General features: G+C 53.8%; 8 protein-coding genes across 8 annotated transcripts; 6 read left to right on the plus strand and 2 right to left on the minus strand.

Moving 5' to 3' along the window:
- Window positions 1-34: 34 nt before the first annotated feature.
- CC84DRAFT_1171136 (DHS-like NAD/FAD-binding domain-containing protein) lies at window positions 35-1,075 on the plus strand (the record flags this gene model as incomplete). Its single annotated transcript, XM_018179895.1, has 2 exons — window positions 35-380; window positions 438-1,075. The coding sequence occupies 2 exons, from the start codon at window positions 35-37 to the stop codon at window positions 1,073-1,075; spliced, it is 984 nt and encodes a 327-aa protein (XP_018042767.1).
- A 169-nt stretch (window positions 1,076-1,244) lies between these two features.
- CC84DRAFT_1159722 (alpha/beta-hydrolase) lies at window positions 1,245-2,814 on the plus strand. Its single transcript, XM_018177309.1, has one exon. It carries the CDS (start codon window positions 1,586-1,588, stop codon window positions 2,750-2,752), a length of 1,167 nt encoding a protein of 388 aa, XP_018042768.1. The 5' UTR covers window positions 1,245-1,585; the 3' UTR covers window positions 2,753-2,814.
- A 107-nt stretch (window positions 2,815-2,921) lies between these two features.
- Window positions 2,922-5,575, minus strand: CC84DRAFT_1159723 (PAP1-domain-containing protein). Its single transcript, XM_018177310.1, has 3 exons — window positions 4,714-5,575; window positions 3,498-4,663; window positions 2,922-3,449 (listed from the first exon to the last, which is right to left on the minus strand). Exons 1-3 carry the CDS (start codon window positions 5,227-5,229, stop codon window positions 3,284-3,286), a joined length of 1,848 nt encoding a protein of 615 aa, XP_018042769.1. The 5' UTR covers window positions 5,230-5,575; the 3' UTR covers window positions 2,922-3,283.
- Window positions 5,576-6,569: 994 nt separating this feature from the next.
- Window positions 6,570-7,986, plus strand: CC84DRAFT_116138 (uncharacterized protein). Its single transcript, XM_018177720.1, has 3 exons — window positions 6,570-6,764; window positions 6,849-7,557; window positions 7,607-7,986. The coding sequence occupies exons 1-3, from the start codon at window positions 6,669-6,671 to the stop codon at window positions 7,702-7,704; spliced, it is 903 nt and encodes a 300-aa protein (XP_018042770.1). The 5' UTR covers window positions 6,570-6,668; the 3' UTR covers window positions 7,705-7,986.
- Window positions 7,987-8,145: 159 nt separating this feature from the next.
- CC84DRAFT_1159728 (uncharacterized protein) lies at window positions 8,146-9,722 on the minus strand. Its single transcript, XM_018177311.1, has 3 exons — window positions 9,524-9,722; window positions 9,174-9,466; window positions 8,146-8,968 (listed from the first exon to the last, which is right to left on the minus strand). The coding sequence occupies exons 2-3, from the start codon at window positions 9,322-9,324 to the stop codon at window positions 8,268-8,270; spliced, it is 852 nt and encodes a 283-aa protein (XP_018042771.1). The 5' UTR covers window positions 9,325-9,466; window positions 9,524-9,722; the 3' UTR covers window positions 8,146-8,267.
- A 139-nt stretch (window positions 9,723-9,861) lies between these two features.
- On the plus strand, window positions 9,862-11,674 carry CC84DRAFT_1192601 (uncharacterized protein; the record flags this gene model as incomplete). The annotated part of the gene is made up of 2 exons (XM_018181254.1): window positions 9,862-10,744; window positions 10,821-11,674. The coding sequence occupies exons 1-2, from the start codon at window positions 10,090-10,092 to the stop codon at window positions 11,672-11,674; spliced, it is 1,509 nt and encodes a 502-aa protein (XP_018042772.1). The 5' UTR covers window positions 9,862-10,089.
- Window positions 11,675-12,294: 620 nt separating this feature from the next.
- On the plus strand, window positions 12,295-14,034 carry CC84DRAFT_1254683 (FAS1 domain-containing protein). Its single transcript, XM_018184481.1, has 3 exons — window positions 12,295-12,904; window positions 12,968-13,428; window positions 13,478-14,034. The coding sequence occupies exons 1-3, from the start codon at window positions 12,425-12,427 to the stop codon at window positions 13,827-13,829; spliced, it is 1,293 nt and encodes a 430-aa protein (XP_018042773.1). The 5' UTR covers window positions 12,295-12,424; the 3' UTR covers window positions 13,830-14,034.
- A 1,357-nt stretch (window positions 14,035-15,391) lies between these two features.
- CC84DRAFT_1077283 (uncharacterized protein) lies at window positions 15,392-16,646 on the plus strand (the record flags this gene model as incomplete). Its single annotated transcript, XM_018173746.1, has 4 exons — window positions 15,392-15,508; window positions 15,599-15,843; window positions 15,942-16,377; window positions 16,464-16,646. The coding sequence occupies 4 exons, from the start codon at window positions 15,392-15,394 to the stop codon at window positions 16,644-16,646; spliced, it is 981 nt and encodes a 326-aa protein (XP_018042774.1).
- Window positions 16,647-17,272: the final 626 nt, after the last annotated feature.

Below are 17,272 nucleotides of genomic sequence, written 5' to 3' on the forward strand. Positions count from 1 at the left end.
CAGCTCTCTATCATTGAATCGCATCTTGCACAGAATGGCTTCCTCGGCCTCCCGACCCGGCGTAGTCCCGCAACAAGACCTCGAGTCGTTCCAAGAGCACTTGAACAAGTCCACACGCATTCTCGCGCTCCTCGGCGCCGGATTGTCTGCCTCTTCAGGCCTCCCCACATTCAGAGGCGCCGGAGGACTGTGGAGGACCCATGATGCTACACAATTGGCCACTCCAGAGGCCTTCTCAGCGGACCCGGGTCTGGTATGGCAATTCTACAGCTACCGCCGACATATGGCCCTCAAGGCGAAGCCAAATCCCGCGCACTACGCCCTCGCCGAGCTGTCCAGGAAGAAGGAGAGCTTCCTCACGCTTTCCCAGAACGTAGACGGTAACCCAACACCCCCACCTTTGCCCCGCAATGACCGCTGACCTGGTCGCGCAACAGGCCTCTCCCCGCGTGCAAACCACCCCGAGGAGTCGCTGAAGCTGCTCCACGGGTCGCTGTTCGACGTCAAGTGCTCTGATTTCTTCTGCAACTACCTCGAGAAGAACAATTACACAGACCCGATAGTGCCCGCGCTCGCCATTCCCACGTCAGAGGAAGATCCCACCACCACATCCGCCCTCGCGTCGCGCGAGCTCGACATTGCTGATGAGAACGTGCCTATCCCCGAGCTGAGCTACAAGCACCTCCCCAAATGTCCGAAATGCAAGCGCGGCCTGCTGCGCCCGGGCGTGGTATGGTTCGGCGAGATGCTGCCCGAGAAGGTGCTGGATGACATTGAAGAATGGATACAAAAGAAGGACCCGATTGATCTGATCATGGTCATTGGGACAAGCGCAAAGGTGTATCCCGCGGCCGGGTTCGTCGACCGTGCAAGGGCAAAGGGCGCCCGGGTCGCCATCATCAACATGGACAAGAACGACGTACCTGCGAGCGGACTAGCCAAGGGCGATTGGTTCTTCCAGGGCGATGCGGCTCAGATATTGCCTGAGATACTGAGTAGTCTCATTGGCGAACTGAAGGAGACGCCTGATGCAGCTGCGGGAGCCGACAACGCGGTCATCGAGGCGGCAGCATAGCGCATGAGCGTATCTCGGGACGATAGAGCTGAAGATACTTCCCATGGCGACTGAAATTTAGCGACAGAGGCCTTTTCTCGAGAGCTATCACGGCGTTGTTTAGGTAATGATGATACAAAACTGCGGCACCTTAGATACTACAACAATTCAAATGCTTATCTTGAATAGGGAGCGTCCATCACAAACACATCCGTGAGCACAGCAATCGCGGATGGCAAGACACTGTATTTCATATCCACCATCCATTGCAACAGCAGAGTTCGTTTATATGTTAATTACATATCCATCCTCCGTGGACGGCTTCTGCATTCATAAGTTCGATTTTGCGAAATTCGCCCCCTTTAGGAAAGCCGTTTATGTTATTCTCAAAACACCAAAGAAGTAGCTCGGCGCCTCCGTATAACGTACGTGCGTAAGGACAAGTCAGTGCTCAATCAGGCAACCACAAGACAACCTACATGTACCGGACCATCGCCATATCGGGTATTAATAATTCAAGCGCACTGCAACATGTCTTCGACCCTCCGTCGCTCCGTCCCGCACATGACGCGCGCACTCACTTCATCTTTGCCTCCAGCTTCACCTCCAGCATCATCTCCAGGCGCCTCACCACCACAACCACAATCCCAACGCACCACCTCTCTATTTCCCTCCTTATCTCCATCCCCGCCACGACCACAACCACAAACGCAAATACAAACACAAACACCGCCACCACCCTATTCCTCGAACTCAGCACTCAGCTCAACACTCACACTCCCCTCCGGCCTTCTCCTGGGTTATGCCACGTACGGCGCTCCCACCTCCCCCCACCCTCCAATCTTCTTCTTCCACGGCTCGCCCTCGTCCCGCCTCGAAGGTTCCGAATGGGCATCCGCCGCCCTCGCCACATCGACTCGCCTCGTCGCCATCGATCGGTGGGGCCATGGTCTTTCGTCTCCGCGGCCTGGGACGAGGGTGCTCGACTGGCCCGGCGACGTGCGCGCCTTAGCAGAGCACCTCAGACTTCTCGGTAGCAACGAGGACGGGAGGTGCCAGGGATTCTACGTCGTCGGCGCCAGCGGCGGCGGACCCTATGCGCTCGCCTGCGCGCACTCGCTGCCTCCGTCCGAGCTGCTCGGCACGGGGATCGTGGGGGGCGTCGCGCCGCCGGGAGCTGGGACGCGCGGCATGGCGCTGGACCGGCGCTTCACCGTCCTCGTCAACCGCTGGGTGCCCGTTGGGGCCATGGAGAAAGTGCTCGACCTCGCAGCCGGCAACGCCGCGCGCGGGCCCGACGCCGCCTGGGCTCTCCACGCCGAGCACCTCATGCCCACACTGTCCCGAGAAGAGCAGGAGTACTACACCGACCCCCGACATGAGAAAGAGAAAGCAGCGCTGCTGGCGTGCTACCGCGAGGCGTTCCGACAGGGAGGCAGGGGACCCGCGGAAGATGCGAAGCGCGTGCTTGGAAACTGGGGGTTTGAGCTTCGGGAGGTCAAGGGGAAGGTGAAGATGTGGAACGGGGGCGCGGACGTAAACGTGCCTGTACGGACGACGCGATGGATGGCGGAAAGGATAGAGGGGGCGGAGTTGAAGGTGTTGGAGGGGGCGACGCATTTTGGTGTGCCGGTGCGGCATGCAGAGGAGATTTTGAGGGAGCTGGTGGGAGTGGGGATGAAAGGGAAAGGGGAATAAGGTGCGACGAAGGGGGACGGTGCTTGTAGGGATAAGTGCATGTGCAATCTCAGCTCTGGGGCACATTTCCTGTCACCAAATGAATCGACTTCCTTGAGCAGACAGTTGCAGAATTTAGTACACGGAGAGTCACTTGCTGTGTCAGCCGAAGATAGGAGTAGACTTGTTGGTACCAAACAACATGCAACATGACATTGAAGGCAGCTATCGAATTAAAAGACATTCACTCATTCGTGTCCATTGTTCGCCCCCACCTATTTGAGAGTGTGGCGACTTGGTTGATTCACCTTGGTAGGTATCCATTTCTCCATTCCCCTCCCCTAAACTCCGTAAATTCGCACATATCAAACGAGATCAAGCCGCATCATACTGTCGGTAAACTGCCAGAGGCGAGCGAGTGATGGGAGGCGGAACGCGATGTGCGCTCGACGCTGCGAGAGAAGGGAAAGTGCGCGCCAAGCAGAGGGGTCTCCGTCCGGTACGCCGTGCCCGCTATCTATGCATTTCATACAGTCAGGTCTCGGTTCGTTACTACGCCCGCTGCTCTTTCGGTAGCCGCTTGAGTGCGGCTTCGACGTCCTTATGATCCACGACAACGCCACTTTCTGAACAGCGCGCCTTGGCGCGGAGCTCTGAGCAGAGATTGTCGATGTCGATGGTACCGTCTTTGAAATCGGAACGACTTGACAATTTGTCCCTATTAAAGGTTAGTGGTGCATTGACGGTGATTGAAGGGCATGCTAACCAGATCTTGTGGCAGTTGAGCAGCTGTGCCGGGTCGTCACCAGGCACAACCTCGTCATCACCATCTTGTATGCGCTCAATCTCCTCAAGCGGATTCGACTTCTGCACGGCGGGAGTATCTCCAAAGTGGAACGGGCTGTTGCCGTAGTCGGCAAGCGGGAATGCGTCGTTGAAGAAGCCATTGGTGAAGTCCCCGTCGCCAACGATGGCACTTTGGGATTCTCGGTAGTCTCCAAAGAGCGTTGGGTCGAAGTTGCCGCCGTTCTGATTGGCGAAGAAATCGAAGCCGACGGCGTTGGGAGCGGTGGCAGGGCTCTGTGTCGCACCTGCAGGGGGTCTCGCGTCAGATTGTGATTTGGCGCGGGGGATAGGATTGCGAGGATTGCCACAGGCCATATTGAGCTTCTCGCAGAAGGTAACCTCACCTTCCGAATTTCCATGACACACATATCCATCAGCGATCGTATCCAAGTTCTTGGGCGAGTTGTGGCTCGGCTCAGGCGACGTGTCGCAAGACGAATTCTGCCCAATGGCCGAGGTTGATGAGGCTGAAGGTGAGTCTGAATGTGTAGACGAATTGCTGTTGAACTGGAACACGCGAGTGGACGGGTTAGAGACATCAGTAGCATTTGAGCCGTTGTTCAAGCCAAACATGCCGTTGAGGCTTCCAGTGCGAGAGTTTGTGGTTGTTGTGGGGCTGGCACCATTGTTGTCGGGCGTGGCCGCATCCCCATTTGATGTCTTTGGGCTGACACTGCGTACTGTGCCGTCTTGACGACCTCCAGCAACCGAGGAGACTGAAGAGGTCTTATTCTTGGAAAGAGGTCCGTTATCCAGTATATGCGCTCCAGGAAGTCCGCCAAAGCGAGGAAATTCGAATTGGAAACTGCCGTTCGTGGAACCACCGTTGTTCAGCATCGAGCTGAATCCACCCATGATAGGTGGGGAGCGATTGCTGACGCCGCTGCTATTAAGCGACAAGCGCTTCCTGTATTCGCGTAGCTCCATCTGCAAACGCTGGACCTGAGCGCGGAGAAGGCCGTTCTCATGGTTCGCGGAATCAGACGCTTTCTCGAGCTCGGCGACCTTGGTCTCGAGGTCCTTCAGGTGCTTCTCCTTTCGCTCTCGGAAAGCCCGCTGTGCTGCTCGGTTTTGTGCCTTGCGCTTCTGTTGCGTTGGTCAGTAATCGTACTGCTGTCGAATCTGGTGGCACGTACTGTAGTCGGCTCTGATGTCAGTGGCTTTCTACCAGGCTTCTTTGCCTCTTTGGCTTCTCCTTCTCTCCTCTTGCCGCCACCCTCTGCGTCTTCACCGTCGTCGCCGGGGCTCTTGCGCTTCTCTGAAGCCTCTCCTTCCCTGGTGGGGCTATCGCCGGGAAGCGCGCCAATCATGAGATCACTGTTGTCGGCATTGTCGAAGTCAAAGTTGGTATCGCCGTCAAGGTAGTCGCCGAAGGGGCTCTCTTCGATGCTGCCAATGTTGTTGAAGGCAGATGCCGGCGTGCTCTGCTGGGGGGAGGTGAAGAAGCTCTGGTCGATATTGTCGACGGGGAAGTTGAACTGCTGGCCGTTGGGTAGGCTGTTCATAGTCTGCTTTGCGTCCAAGCCAGTCGCGAAGATGTCGTTGTGGTTCTGGGTATTTGAAGCAAGTGCAGCCAGAAGCAGATCTTGTTGATTGGGGTCCAGGTAGAACTGGCCCGCACTCTGGAAGTCGTTCCTCGACGTCCCAGCCATGGCGCTGTCGAGGCGGGGTCAACGTCCAAGGACAAAGAATAATGCGGCGGTTGCGGTCAGTGGGGAGATGCGGCGGATAAGCTTGTCAACGGCCGCCTAGTGAACGATGTCAGGGCCGGAGCGGTCTTGGTGGGAGTGCGGGGGGCGAGGAAGGTCTGGAAGAGCGATTAGCAGACGGCAATCTGACTGCCAGCCGCCGACTTCGCCACCTGCCGGTGGAGTTGGAGCGCATACAGCAGGGATCGAATGATGCGGTGCATAGAACGGGGCGCGCAACAGCAAAAGAGAAAGCGAGGCGCAACTTGTGTCGAGTCGGATCAAAGCGGACGAGCAGGCGGTCTGGTGCGGTGTAGGGCTGAGCGTACCTGGTGCTACGAGCAAGCGAGACCGCGTGCGCGGAGCGGACAATTCTCGACTCTTCTCTGACGTAGACACAAAGGGTTACCGGAGTCAGGCAGGCAGTTGTAGGAGGCACGATCAGAGGGCGTGCAAAATGCCCATACGTAGCCTGCTTGGGTATCCGGACTAACAGGTGACCTGCGGATCTGGGACAGACGAAGGCGTCAAGGCCGGGGTGCGCGGACAAGGCAAAAGCAGCGGCCGGAAAAAGGGCGGAGCGGCAGGGCAGTGATAGGCTGTTCCAGTAGGCGAGCAGCAGGATGAGGGGCAAAACGCGCGCGCAAGAGGCGGAGTGTCACAGTGACTCTTTCTCTGCATGGCTTATCAATCAACATGCAAAAGCGGCGGGCTGCCCGAAAGAGGCATGGCGGGGTAGTAAGACGCGAATGGAGTGGGAGAGAGCACCCGTAAGAATCGCGTAGAAACCCATGTTTGACGATCAGGCACTGCCCAGAATTTCACCAGGCACCGGATCTTGTCCCCGTCGCCTGGCGGGCAGCGCGGCATTCCAAGGCCATGCCGCTCAACGGCGGCGGCCCACCGCGGGGACGTGGGATGGCAGAGCCTCAGCGAGGTGATCAGAGGCCAGACGCCAATTGGTGCTTATGCATCGACACAACCCAGAACACGGTGTCTCAGCGGCACGAAGACAACACGATGTTGGATGCTCGTTCTCATGCTTGCACTTCACGGTAGACTCTGGAAGCACGGCAGCAAGGAAAGTGCGCAGCTGGACGCCAATGGAGACTTGTGTTGATGGCCCCTTGGCGTCCAGACAGTCCTCGGAACATTTGATCCATATCGGTGCGGAAGACGTTCCATGTTGCAGTCGTGAACCATAGTTCAACACCTCGAGGGTGGAGTCGGCACCTGGTGCTATACAGACACGTGACCGTACTAGCGCGGCTCGCTCCTGCCCTTGCCGCCTCCACGCGGGCGTCATTGCCTGTCGAGTCGAGAGATACGCTATAACGTCTGCACGCGCCCGACGCTCGACTCTCCCCCCGCTCGGCCTGTCGCACCGCAGGGATCACTTCACCATGGCCCAAGACTTGCAGAAACTCAAGAACGACATCTGGTACGCCAAGCAGGCTCTCGAAAAGCAGGAAGCAAGCCATGCCGAGTGGGCAGCGCAGGTACGTAGCGTACCAATTGGTGCCTGTCTTTGCAGCCAAAAGCACGCACATGCCGCTGTTCTGCTCTTGCTGACACTGCCACAGTATGATCAGGTCCAAAAGATCCTCGAGGCGGATCCCAACAACGAAGATGTTGCCGCTATGGTCGCAGAGATCAAGGAGGCCATGTCGCAAGAGGAAGCCAAGCTGGGGCCCCTCCGCGAGCAGCTAAAGGCACTGGAGGCTCAGCTCCCCAAGGGCAATGCTGCCCCAGAGCGCAAGTACGATCCCGAGCAGCACCCGCTGCTCAAAAAGACGCTCGAGAAGGCCGAGCCAGCAAAGGCTGCCGTGTACAATACAGGCGACATAATTGAGGCGCGCTTCTTCGATGGCCTCTGGTACAAAGCTAAGATTATGACCATCCTCGGCTCTTCTTCTGCGCCCAAGTATAAAATTAACTATGTCGAGTACAACGAGGACGCAACCGTCGACCGCGATGCTATTCGCCCCATCCAAAACAAGCGCAAGCGGGAACTTGAGCCTACTACCACTTCAGCGCCGGCTGCCGCTCCTGCTCCGGTCACGTCCACGCCGCACGTCATCTCCGGTCCCGCCAGTGTCAATCCGAAGACGCAGCAGGCGAAGGCAGATACGCCAGGCGACGATGCCGAGCCCAAGAAGCGCAAGATCCCGAATAAGAAACAGCTCGAGCAGAAAGTGAATAACTGGAAAAATTGGAACAGCAAGGGCGTCGGGAAGAAGATTTCGCAGAAGGACTCCATGTTCCGCACCGGAACCAACGTGAACAGCCGGGGTGAGTTCCGAAATCAAGAGGTCCGTTGGACGTGGCTAACATATGGCAGTTGGCTTCACAGGATCTGGCAGCGGCATGACCGAGACTTCTAAGCGTGTCCGATACGATAATAAGGCTGCAGCAGATGCGGACCGAGAGCAGGATTAGGCATCCGGCCCAGACGCGAGGGGTTTCCGCTCAGAGAGGCCCTCGGGCGGATGGCCCGCTCACTCAAAAAGATCCGGTTACTGAGGCGGTCCGTATCAGCCTATGCTGCTAGACGTATGCTGACCGTTTCCAGGGTCCTGCACACTTCGCCCGCACTCTGACGGAATGCACACTGTCGGCTCATTACGATTTTGCATGTCGGCGTTATGGAATTGCATCGGTATGGCTTTCACGCTCAACCTCCGCTCAGAGCTGTCACCACTAAGCTTGCGCCTCCGCTATAGGAACGGCGCTTTATACCCACGTATTTTCACATACCCCAGCTTCACCAGCACAAATCAAAGGTAAGACTGTTTGCTTTGTCTTGTTAGCACTTTCCCCCTGGATTATGCACACACTGGACAGGAAAATGGCACACTGATATCGCGGTGGGTCTGGGAAATTACGCAGATAGAACATAAAGCAAAGCTTCGCTGAAAAAGCTAGTTGATCTGTTGGACTGCCCGCCTCATCCATGATTTTTCGTACCACACACCCTCTGAACCCCACCTCCTACATTGAAATCAAACATACTGCACCCACAGTCCTCGAAGATCATCCCCACCGCCATCAAGCCGCTCCTTCATCCCCTTGGGCTTCCCCTCTCTTGCCAGAGCCGCCAGCACAACGTCCCCATACCAAAATCCTCCGGGGCGCACTTTGGCCCCATCCTCCTCGTCTCTGGGTAGCACCAATTTGACCTTCGCGCCGCTAGGCAACTCAGGAATGGACACGAAGCGGTCCGTGCCGAAGCAGGAGTGTGACGTGTCGGCATGGGCGAGGTCGGTGAGCAGCGTCTTGTACGTGGCGCGCGTGGCATCAAGCGACGCGGTTGAGTCCACCATAACCGTCAAACTCTGCACCCCCAGCACACCCGACGGATGTTTCATTTTTTCATCCGACAGCGGCACCCTGATCTCTCTCGGCGTCGTATCATGACAAAAAAACGGCGTCAGCCCTCTCTCCCCTTGAGGGAAGGTAACGGCCCATTTTACGTCGACGCCGTCGGGGCGCTGGCGGCCGCCGTGGACAGGGGTTTTGTGGGAGGCCTCGATAGAGGCGTGGTTGGCTTCTGGGGTGAGGTCGTTGGTCAGACACCAGTCGGCCCAGCCGGGAGAAGTAGCGTAGTGAGACCACCAGTGGGCGGAGACTTTATCTGAGGGTGCGGAGGGGAGGAAGGAGATTAGCTCGAGGTAGCAGCCGTCTGCGAGGAGGATGAGTGTGTCTGGTGGTGTCAGTCGCAGTTCTTTTATGGGGAGAGGCTGTGTAAGGCTCAAGCCTTGGAGGATATAGGATACTGAGGCTTGAAAATGAACGAATTTGTCGATACGAAGACGATGTGGTGCCATCAAGTAGAACGCAAGAGTGAAAGTGCTTCAATGGATTTTGGTGGTGGATTCGGAGATGATGATTGGAAGGATTGGACGTACTCGATGTCAGGCCATCCGCGTGAACGCCGCCGGGTGTGAGCGTGAAGTTGTCGCTGATAAAGGAAGGGATTTTGGGCAAGTTGGTGTCCGGGTCGGCGGGGAGGAACAGGATGAGGTGGTCGAGGGCGTTTTTGGGGTCGTGCGATGCCATTATTTTTATGATATTTCTTACGGAAAAGTACAGTACGCGTCCGTGGTAATTTGATCACGGGGATAAGATATGGCAGACGGCCGTCCCCGATTCCAAGGACAGTTCGACAGTCAGTGTGGATAAATTTGTCGGTATCAGTTCTCTAAATACCGTCAGCAAAGATCTGAATGTCAATGAAGGGCGAATAAATGCTACTGACTCATCCCTCCATACGCCAATTCCGCTCACGATGCCCGATTATTGAGTCCTAGTTTGCATGGGCTAATCAGGGGATATATCCAGTGCTTCAAAAGTGTAGACTGGAAGAATTATTCGGTTAAATATTGAATAACAAGTTCCAAACTGGTCACTATGGTCGCGCTTACACTGATGGTTTCGTGCTTCCCGGTAGGTATGATTTTGGTTGGAGTCGAGCCAATCCTGCTCCCTACAATGCCAAGGATGAGGGGCCGTGTCCTACTACGGAGCAGTCTCCATATAGCCGTTGGCATCCGCCCACGGTTGAATGCCGCCAAAAACACGAGACGATAACTTGCTCACAGCTAGCACGCTTTCACTTCGTACATGTGCCAAGTCTCCGAAGGATCGCCCCATGCATTACAGACATGGTACCGCACAGCCTCATTCGTGTCCCTAACCAGCGCACTTGTTTCCCTAACCAGCATGTCTTGACGTCGCCACAGCCCTCTTTAGCCCAACTTCAAAGAGGCATTGTGTAGACAACAGTTCAACACAGAATCTTTTCCTACCTGCGAAGTCTACAGGATGAAGAAGCGGTCTCGTGCTTGTGAAGAATGTCATCGGTTAAAAATCAAATGCGATTTAAGCACCTCCCCTGCAGGAACGGCATGCGAGCGGTGCAGCCGCAACAACCTGGAATGCGTGCCGTCGACGCCACGTCTGCAACGGGATCGCATCAGTGAACTTGAAGCCCAGGTCGAAGAACTTAAGAGGACGCTGCGGGAACAGAGCAACAGCAGCACGCCAAGCCAGTCACCCGCGAGCCAACTGGAAGACCACAATGCATACATTCTATCCTTTTTGGACGTTCGCATTCCGCTAGGAAGACAACAAGATTTGCTCCATCTCTTCCCACAGCAGGCAGGGGCAGTGTGGCCGGTGATTCGCGTTATTACGGACCTAAACTACATACGCGAGAGATCACCGATTCTGCTGCTCTCGATACTGGTGTATACTGTCACTCACAATGTTCAAGGGACCCAGCTCGAGGTGCACGATGAGCTCGTGCGACACACCGTACACATTCTTGGTGAGGAAGTCATTGGCAGAGGGCAGAGATCCCTTGAGCTCGTCCAGGCGTTACTGGTCGCTGCATTCTGGAACAAATCGACTCGGAAAGGGGAACAGGGAAGCTGCTATCAGCTCATACAATTGGCTACCGATATGGCAATCGATATCGGTATCGCTGGACCCTCGCTACAACCATCTCCTGTGGCGTACTTTTAATCAGCATGAGGATCCTACATCACCTGAAGCACGTCGTACCTGGCTAGCCTGTTTTGTAGCCCTTGCATCATCTGCCTCCAGTTTGCGCCGGCCCATTACGGTTCCGTGGAATGCCCATCATGAAGAGTGCGTCTCAGCCCTGGAGAGCATAGGAGAACCGTCTGACATCTTTCTTTGCCAGCTCGTCCGCATCCAGCAGTTGATCCAAGATATCCACGATCAGCTTTTCCTTTCCCAAATAGCTGCCTTTGTAGACAGCAGCGAATTCGCGACTTACGCCGCAATGAGCACTCTGAAGAACAGAGTAGATGCATGGGCAGCCCAGATCCCACCCGGCCTCGCATCTTCACAGACGCTCAAAGTATGGTACCATGTAGCCATGATCTTCGTATTCGAGCCTGTACTCCACACGCCTACGAATAAGGCCGCATTTGTCGCACCGTTCATTCCAGGACGTATTCCCATCAACGACTTCCCAAAACCCACCAACATCACAATCCCTCTGAAGTTGGCGCTCGAAGGCCTCGTAAGCAATTGTCATGGTGTGATTGACACCGTCACAGAAATGGATCCCTCGGTGCTGGTCAACATCTCAACGTTCTCATTCACACCCTTGGTGCTGTATTCGCTCTACGTGCTGGTCACGGTCATGGTATCAGCCAATGATCCAGCCAATACGTACGGACAATATGTTGCGAGGGAGAGCTTCCGTATCGAGGCGTGTGGCTTGAAGCTCCGGCATTTGTCAGCTTCGATGAAAGCCTTGGATCCTACGTTCAGTTGCTATACGACCCGTATGATGGACGCGACAAATTGGCTCGAGCAGTGGTACAACGACTACACTGCCATTCTTCGGCGGTATGAAGCAAACCTTGCGAGTTAGTGTCTAACCAGAGGCGACGGTATTGCATTGGAAAATTAGCATACCTGGAAAACAGGAAATGACAAGCTAAATAACATTGCGTGCACCAATACTCCGTAACGCCATGCATCAATCATTGCACAGTGACCTCCCAAATTCTCTTTTGCAGCTAAACATGAGGGCAGGTGTACAATTCGTCGGTCAGTTTTCGCCGTTCCCGAGTCGGGCGTAAAGTAGAGTGGGGTCGGCCAGATTTCACCGTTGCTCGCGCGTAGTAATGTGCGCAGCTGATTGGCGTTGATGCCTTTCACGAGGCTAGGCAATGGCTGTGCACAGTAATGTAAATGATCCGAGCACTACACATTGTGTTTTGGGTCATAGTCAACCAAAGTATGCTGGGGGCAAGCTCAAAAAGTAGTGAGCGCTTTCCTAATGTTGTATGTTTCGTCTAAGCGCAGCGTGATCGTATGGATCCCATTCACCGGTACCCATGGCGGAGGAACAGGTTTTGGTCGTGCATGCACGATCAGTTGGTGTACCATCGATCATGAGCTGCGATGTTGAACGACATGAATGAGAGGAAACGGATGCTTGGCTGACTCCGCGGAGAGACTCTTGAGGCTGAAATTGTCTTGCAATGTATAAAGACCATGGCAAGACCTCCACGACGAGAAGCATCAACACGACACCAGCTTCGTCCGCTATCCGCTTCAAATTTCCTCATCGCTCTCCCCATCCAAGTTCCTCTCAAGAGCTCAGAAATTATCAATAATGCGAACTTCTATTTGGTCCTATGCCTTGATGGCCGCCGGCTCCTGCCTGGCTCAAGGTGATCTCGCCGGACTTCTCTCTTCCCAAGAAGACCTTAGCACGTTGCTCGAGCTGGTCAGCCTCGTGCCTGGACTTGCGGACACACTCGCCGCTGCTTCGAACATCACCATCGTAGCACCGACGAACGCAGCTTTCGACGCAGTACCGAGGAATGTTCCAGAAGGCGAGGCAATCGAACAGAAGAACGACTCTATTGCTATTGGAGCTTTGCTCGCGAACCACGTCTTCAAAGGAGTCTACCCTTCGGATATCATCACCGATGTTCCTACTTTTGCGCAGACATTGCTCAACAGCTCATATATCATTCCCCGACAGCCTTTCTCGAATTTTACTGGAGGTCAATATAATGGGCTTGTGAAGAACGGAGACGATGTGTGCATTCTATCTGGAGAGCAAACCATTTCTACCGTTACTCAAGCTGTGAGTGGTCTAGTTCCTCGCTGAGTTTTTCAATCATTCGGGGCGTACTGACTGAGCGAGCAGGACATCAAATTGGGCGACGGTATCACAATCCACAAGATCGACACAGTCCTGTCCTTTGGCCCACCCCTCCAACTCTATACCTACCGAGCTGGCTACTTAGCTATGAACGCTGCGCTCGAGGCTGCAGATCTCGGCATCGATATTGGCCTGACCGGAGCAGATGAGAAGGGTCTGAATATTTCTGACTTCACCATCTTCATTCCCAAGAATGATGCCCTTTCTTCCATCGGCTCGGTACTCGAAACCGCAGACAAGAACACCTTGCAACAGGTGCTGAAATATCACATCATCCCCAATAACGTTATCTTCTCACCATCGCTCGGAAACGTCACGATTCCCTCGCTTCAGGGTGACAACTTGACTTTCACTGTTCTGCCAGACGGTTCGGCTTGGGTCAACAACGCAAAGATCACGTTCGCCAATGCCATTCTGTACAATGGTATTGCCCATGAGATTGACGCGTAAGTGGCACACTTGAAGCTAACGCAGTTTTTTACTGACATTTTTCAGCGTGCTGAATCCCGGAGATTTCGACCGCGCCTCATTGAAGCCGTCCGCCCCCGCATCCGAACGCATCGCCTTTCCCAGTGCAGCCGCAGTCCCGATTTCTGAGCTACCCTTCAGCAGTATCGCATTCCAGGGCGACCAGGAGACGTATACCAAGACACCTGCGCTGCTCCAGACCATGATTGCTGTTCCTACTTCCACCTCTGGTGCTGCCACCACGGGCGCTGCTACCGGAACACAGTCAACCCCGACCCCAACTGGGGCAGCAGAGTTCCCCGGTGCCGCTAACAGCCTGTTCCCTCATGCTGTCATGGCATTGCCTGTTGCGATCGGTGCGGCTGCGGCTCTGTTATGAAGACTGACGCGTCCGGGAGGTCTCTATGTTGCCGGCGTAGCAGACGATGATAAAGTATGATGCTACAAGAGACAGCGCGAAGGCGAGGGCCCATGGTGATTTGATGGTGGTAGTGGTAATAGACTTTGATATTCGGTTTCTGTCGCTGAGAAAGGGCATGATCGGTGTTGGTAAGGAGTTCTGTAATATACTGATGTGGATAGCGAGTTCGAAATTGCATCAGAGATTTCTGCACACGATACCTAATGGTTACAATGAACTCCACCGTTCAACTTACAAGATGTTACATCGTCTAAGAAAGCGTAGCATGAAAGGAAGGCGATCTGACAGTGGCTCGATTATGCGATGCCGTGCGATAGAAACACGCGAACCCACAGGAACTGAAAGCTACTCCTAGGGATGATAAGCTTATCCCAGGCTTCGGAAAGGTTCAGGCGGTGCAATTACATAAAGATTCCTCAATTTTACGTTCTACGAAACGGTGAATTCTTTCCAACGGAAATCAAACAGGCACTCGCGCGAACGCGGCCAACAACACTTGCTGCGACTGACCATGAGACGGGCCACGTGCAGGGATTTCCAATATTTATTCCGCACAAGGACCGATGTTGCAGGTCTCATGGCCCTTCGGCAAGGTATCTGCAGGGATATGTCCGGCTAGAAAAACCTGTAGGGCTGAAAGCCCCTGAGCTGCGCCTTTGCTTACTTCCGGGGTCTCTCAGCACTTGATTGCTCCATTCAAGGATCCGAACATGCAACCAAGACTGGGGAAAGAATTCAATCTGACACTTCCGTGCTTCTCTAAGCATTCGACCATACGCTTCTGACCGTTCCGTGCGTTCTTGCATTATGTCGAGCCCCAAGGCTGAGCCAACCTTCTGCCCTACGAGTCTAGACAAAGCACGTTCATGACCAAGGAATCAGCTTTTGCGAGGCCAGACCGAGAACAGGTCCTGAGAGACACATGTAAAGGAGCACATCCGAAATCTTGCACCGTGAAGCGATTTTCGAGAAGCGGAAGAAGCCAAATAGTCTGAGATACGACTCTTAGCCCGCTCGACATGCATGCACCTACCTCCCAGTAAGGGATTTGCATTATAAAGGCGAGGCAATATCAGTGTTAGTCGGAAAGCCGACGCTTGAGTGGAAAGGGTCTTTTGAAGGTGTCCGCGCCTAACCAGCGGTCAGTCAGCAGTGTTTTCCTTTCGATTTGTCAGAGTTCACCCCAAGTTACGCCTTCCTTAATCATATCCACCTTGTATCGGCATGGGTTCTTGTTTCTATTCATTACGCCCGACGTCTAGGTGGCGCTGGCTCAGACCGGAATCAGACGCATCCATCAGGCACCGGGCGAAAGATTACGACACATTTCGTGGGCGACCACGATCCTCCATCGCATGAGCCGCTGAACGAAATGGCAATTCTTCTACCTTTCCAACATGTAGTGTATATAAACTCTGGTAGTTCCTCGTTGCTTGCACTTTATCAGGAGTTGTCTTCACTCGACAAAGTGTCATTCTACCGCCTGTCTTCTTCTGTCGTCATTGTTTCATTAGAGCGTGATGTATACATCTTCCGTGCTTGCATTGGCTTCATTTGCCATACCAAGCCTGGCAGCCTATCAGCCAGTGTGGAATTACAACGCGTCCAATTTTTGGGACAATTTCAACTTCATCGATGTAAGTTATTTTACCAACGATGATTGCTTCTTTCGATTAGGGCAGTGAATTTAAGATTTCCTTGGCTAATACATGTCGCAATTATCGTAGAGCGCTGACATCTTCACTCGTGGATTCGCTCAATATGTGGGAATCGATGAGGCTCTTTCGTCCGGTCTAGCCAAGATTAATAACGGCAAGGTCCGGCTAGGTGTCGACTCGAAGAATACATACAGTGCTACAAGTTCAGGGCGCAAAAGCATAAGACTCCAGAGTTGGGGTAATTTTGATAACGGTCTGCTTGTCGCAGACTTTGCCCATGTTCCTGTGCAAGGGTGCGGCATGTGGCCCGCTTTGTAAGAGACTTCCCTATTCTATCTGTGTAGACATGTGCAGCGATCACTGCTTAGACTACGTGGAGTTGAGCTGAGACGGATGTGCTAACAGAACTTAGTTGGGTCTACCAGGGCGAACGACCTATTACGCCTGGGGCCTATTCCGAGATTGACATCCTCGAAAACGTCAATGTGCACACAGCCAATACCCACTCTTTCTACACTGCGGAGAAGTGCACTATCGACATACAGAAAGGCAATCTAGTGCCCGAGAAGAGCACAAATTGTCACTGGGAATCAAATGGCCCATCCTCTCAAGGCTGTAGTTTTAATGCAGAGGATGGAACTTTCAACCAACCTTTCAATGACCAGTACAAAGTCATTGCACTGCAAGTTGAAAGTGAGCGCATGAGAATCTGGCATTTCAAGAAGAACGAGGTGCCCGCTGACCTAAATTCGGCGAACCCAAATCCAGATGCATGGACCAAAACGCCGACTGTGCACATTACGCCCAAGAGCTGTGACTTCCATAAAGCTTTTCAGCGGTTCCATATCGTAAGTTGAGCCAACACCTCTTAGACAACTCTCCCTTGTTTTCTTCCATTGGTGTTTCTGCACATCCGTCGTTCTAACAATTTCAGATTATCAACATCACCTTCTGTGGCAGCTGGGCTGGCGATGATTTCAACAACACCAACTACGCTGGGCAGTGCGCAAAACGAACCGCCACAAATGACTGCAAGTCTTGGGTCGGCAACCATCCGAGCGATTTCGCAAACACTTACTTTGAGTTCAACTCGATCAAGCTGTTCCAACGGGCGTAGGACTATCAACCCGTGTCGACCACAGAGTGTTCTCGAAAGGGGTCTTTGCATAGCCTGACGGCAACCACTTAGCTCAATGAATTAGCCTCTATCAATTTGAATTTACGCAGCCTGTTTGAACACAGGACGTTGTCTCTCCAATACAAGACCCTCGTCTAGATACCTAGGTATGTGGTCCAGCTTGCTTCACAGCTGGCATGTGCACACTCTTCGAGCGAATTATTGCTTTTTGCATGCATGTGTGCGAAGAGTTCGTAGTCTGGCATATGAGTTCACTCGATGCTTTTCTTTATCTACTTTGCAATATTTGGCCGAGAAATCACTGTGCATGTTGGGGCTCCGGAATCAATCATCCCACTGGCCATCTTAAATCCTCAGACCGACCAAGCATTCCCAACGTCACCATGCTGCACGTCTCAAAACAGGTATACGAGGCAACATTGAAGTGTTGCTGGGAAGGCAGAACGAAACACTTCAAATACTCACAGAACATGGGATTGTTGGGTCTGCATGAAAACAACAGTAGACTTTGTCGCCCTCGGTGCCTTCCCGTACTTGAAGCATATTCCTCAGGTCGACTTTACCGGTTTCGTGAAGATCCCCTCTAGGAGAATTCTTACATGGAA

The sequence above is a fragment of the Paraphaeosphaeria sporulosa genome, assembly GCF_001642045.1.
Source record: "Paraphaeosphaeria sporulosa strain AP3s5-JAC2a unplaced genomic scaffold CC84scaffold_1, whole genome shotgun sequence".
Taxonomy (NCBI): Eukaryota; Fungi; Ascomycota; class Dothideomycetes; order Pleosporales; family Didymosphaeriaceae; genus Paraphaeosphaeria; species Paraphaeosphaeria sporulosa.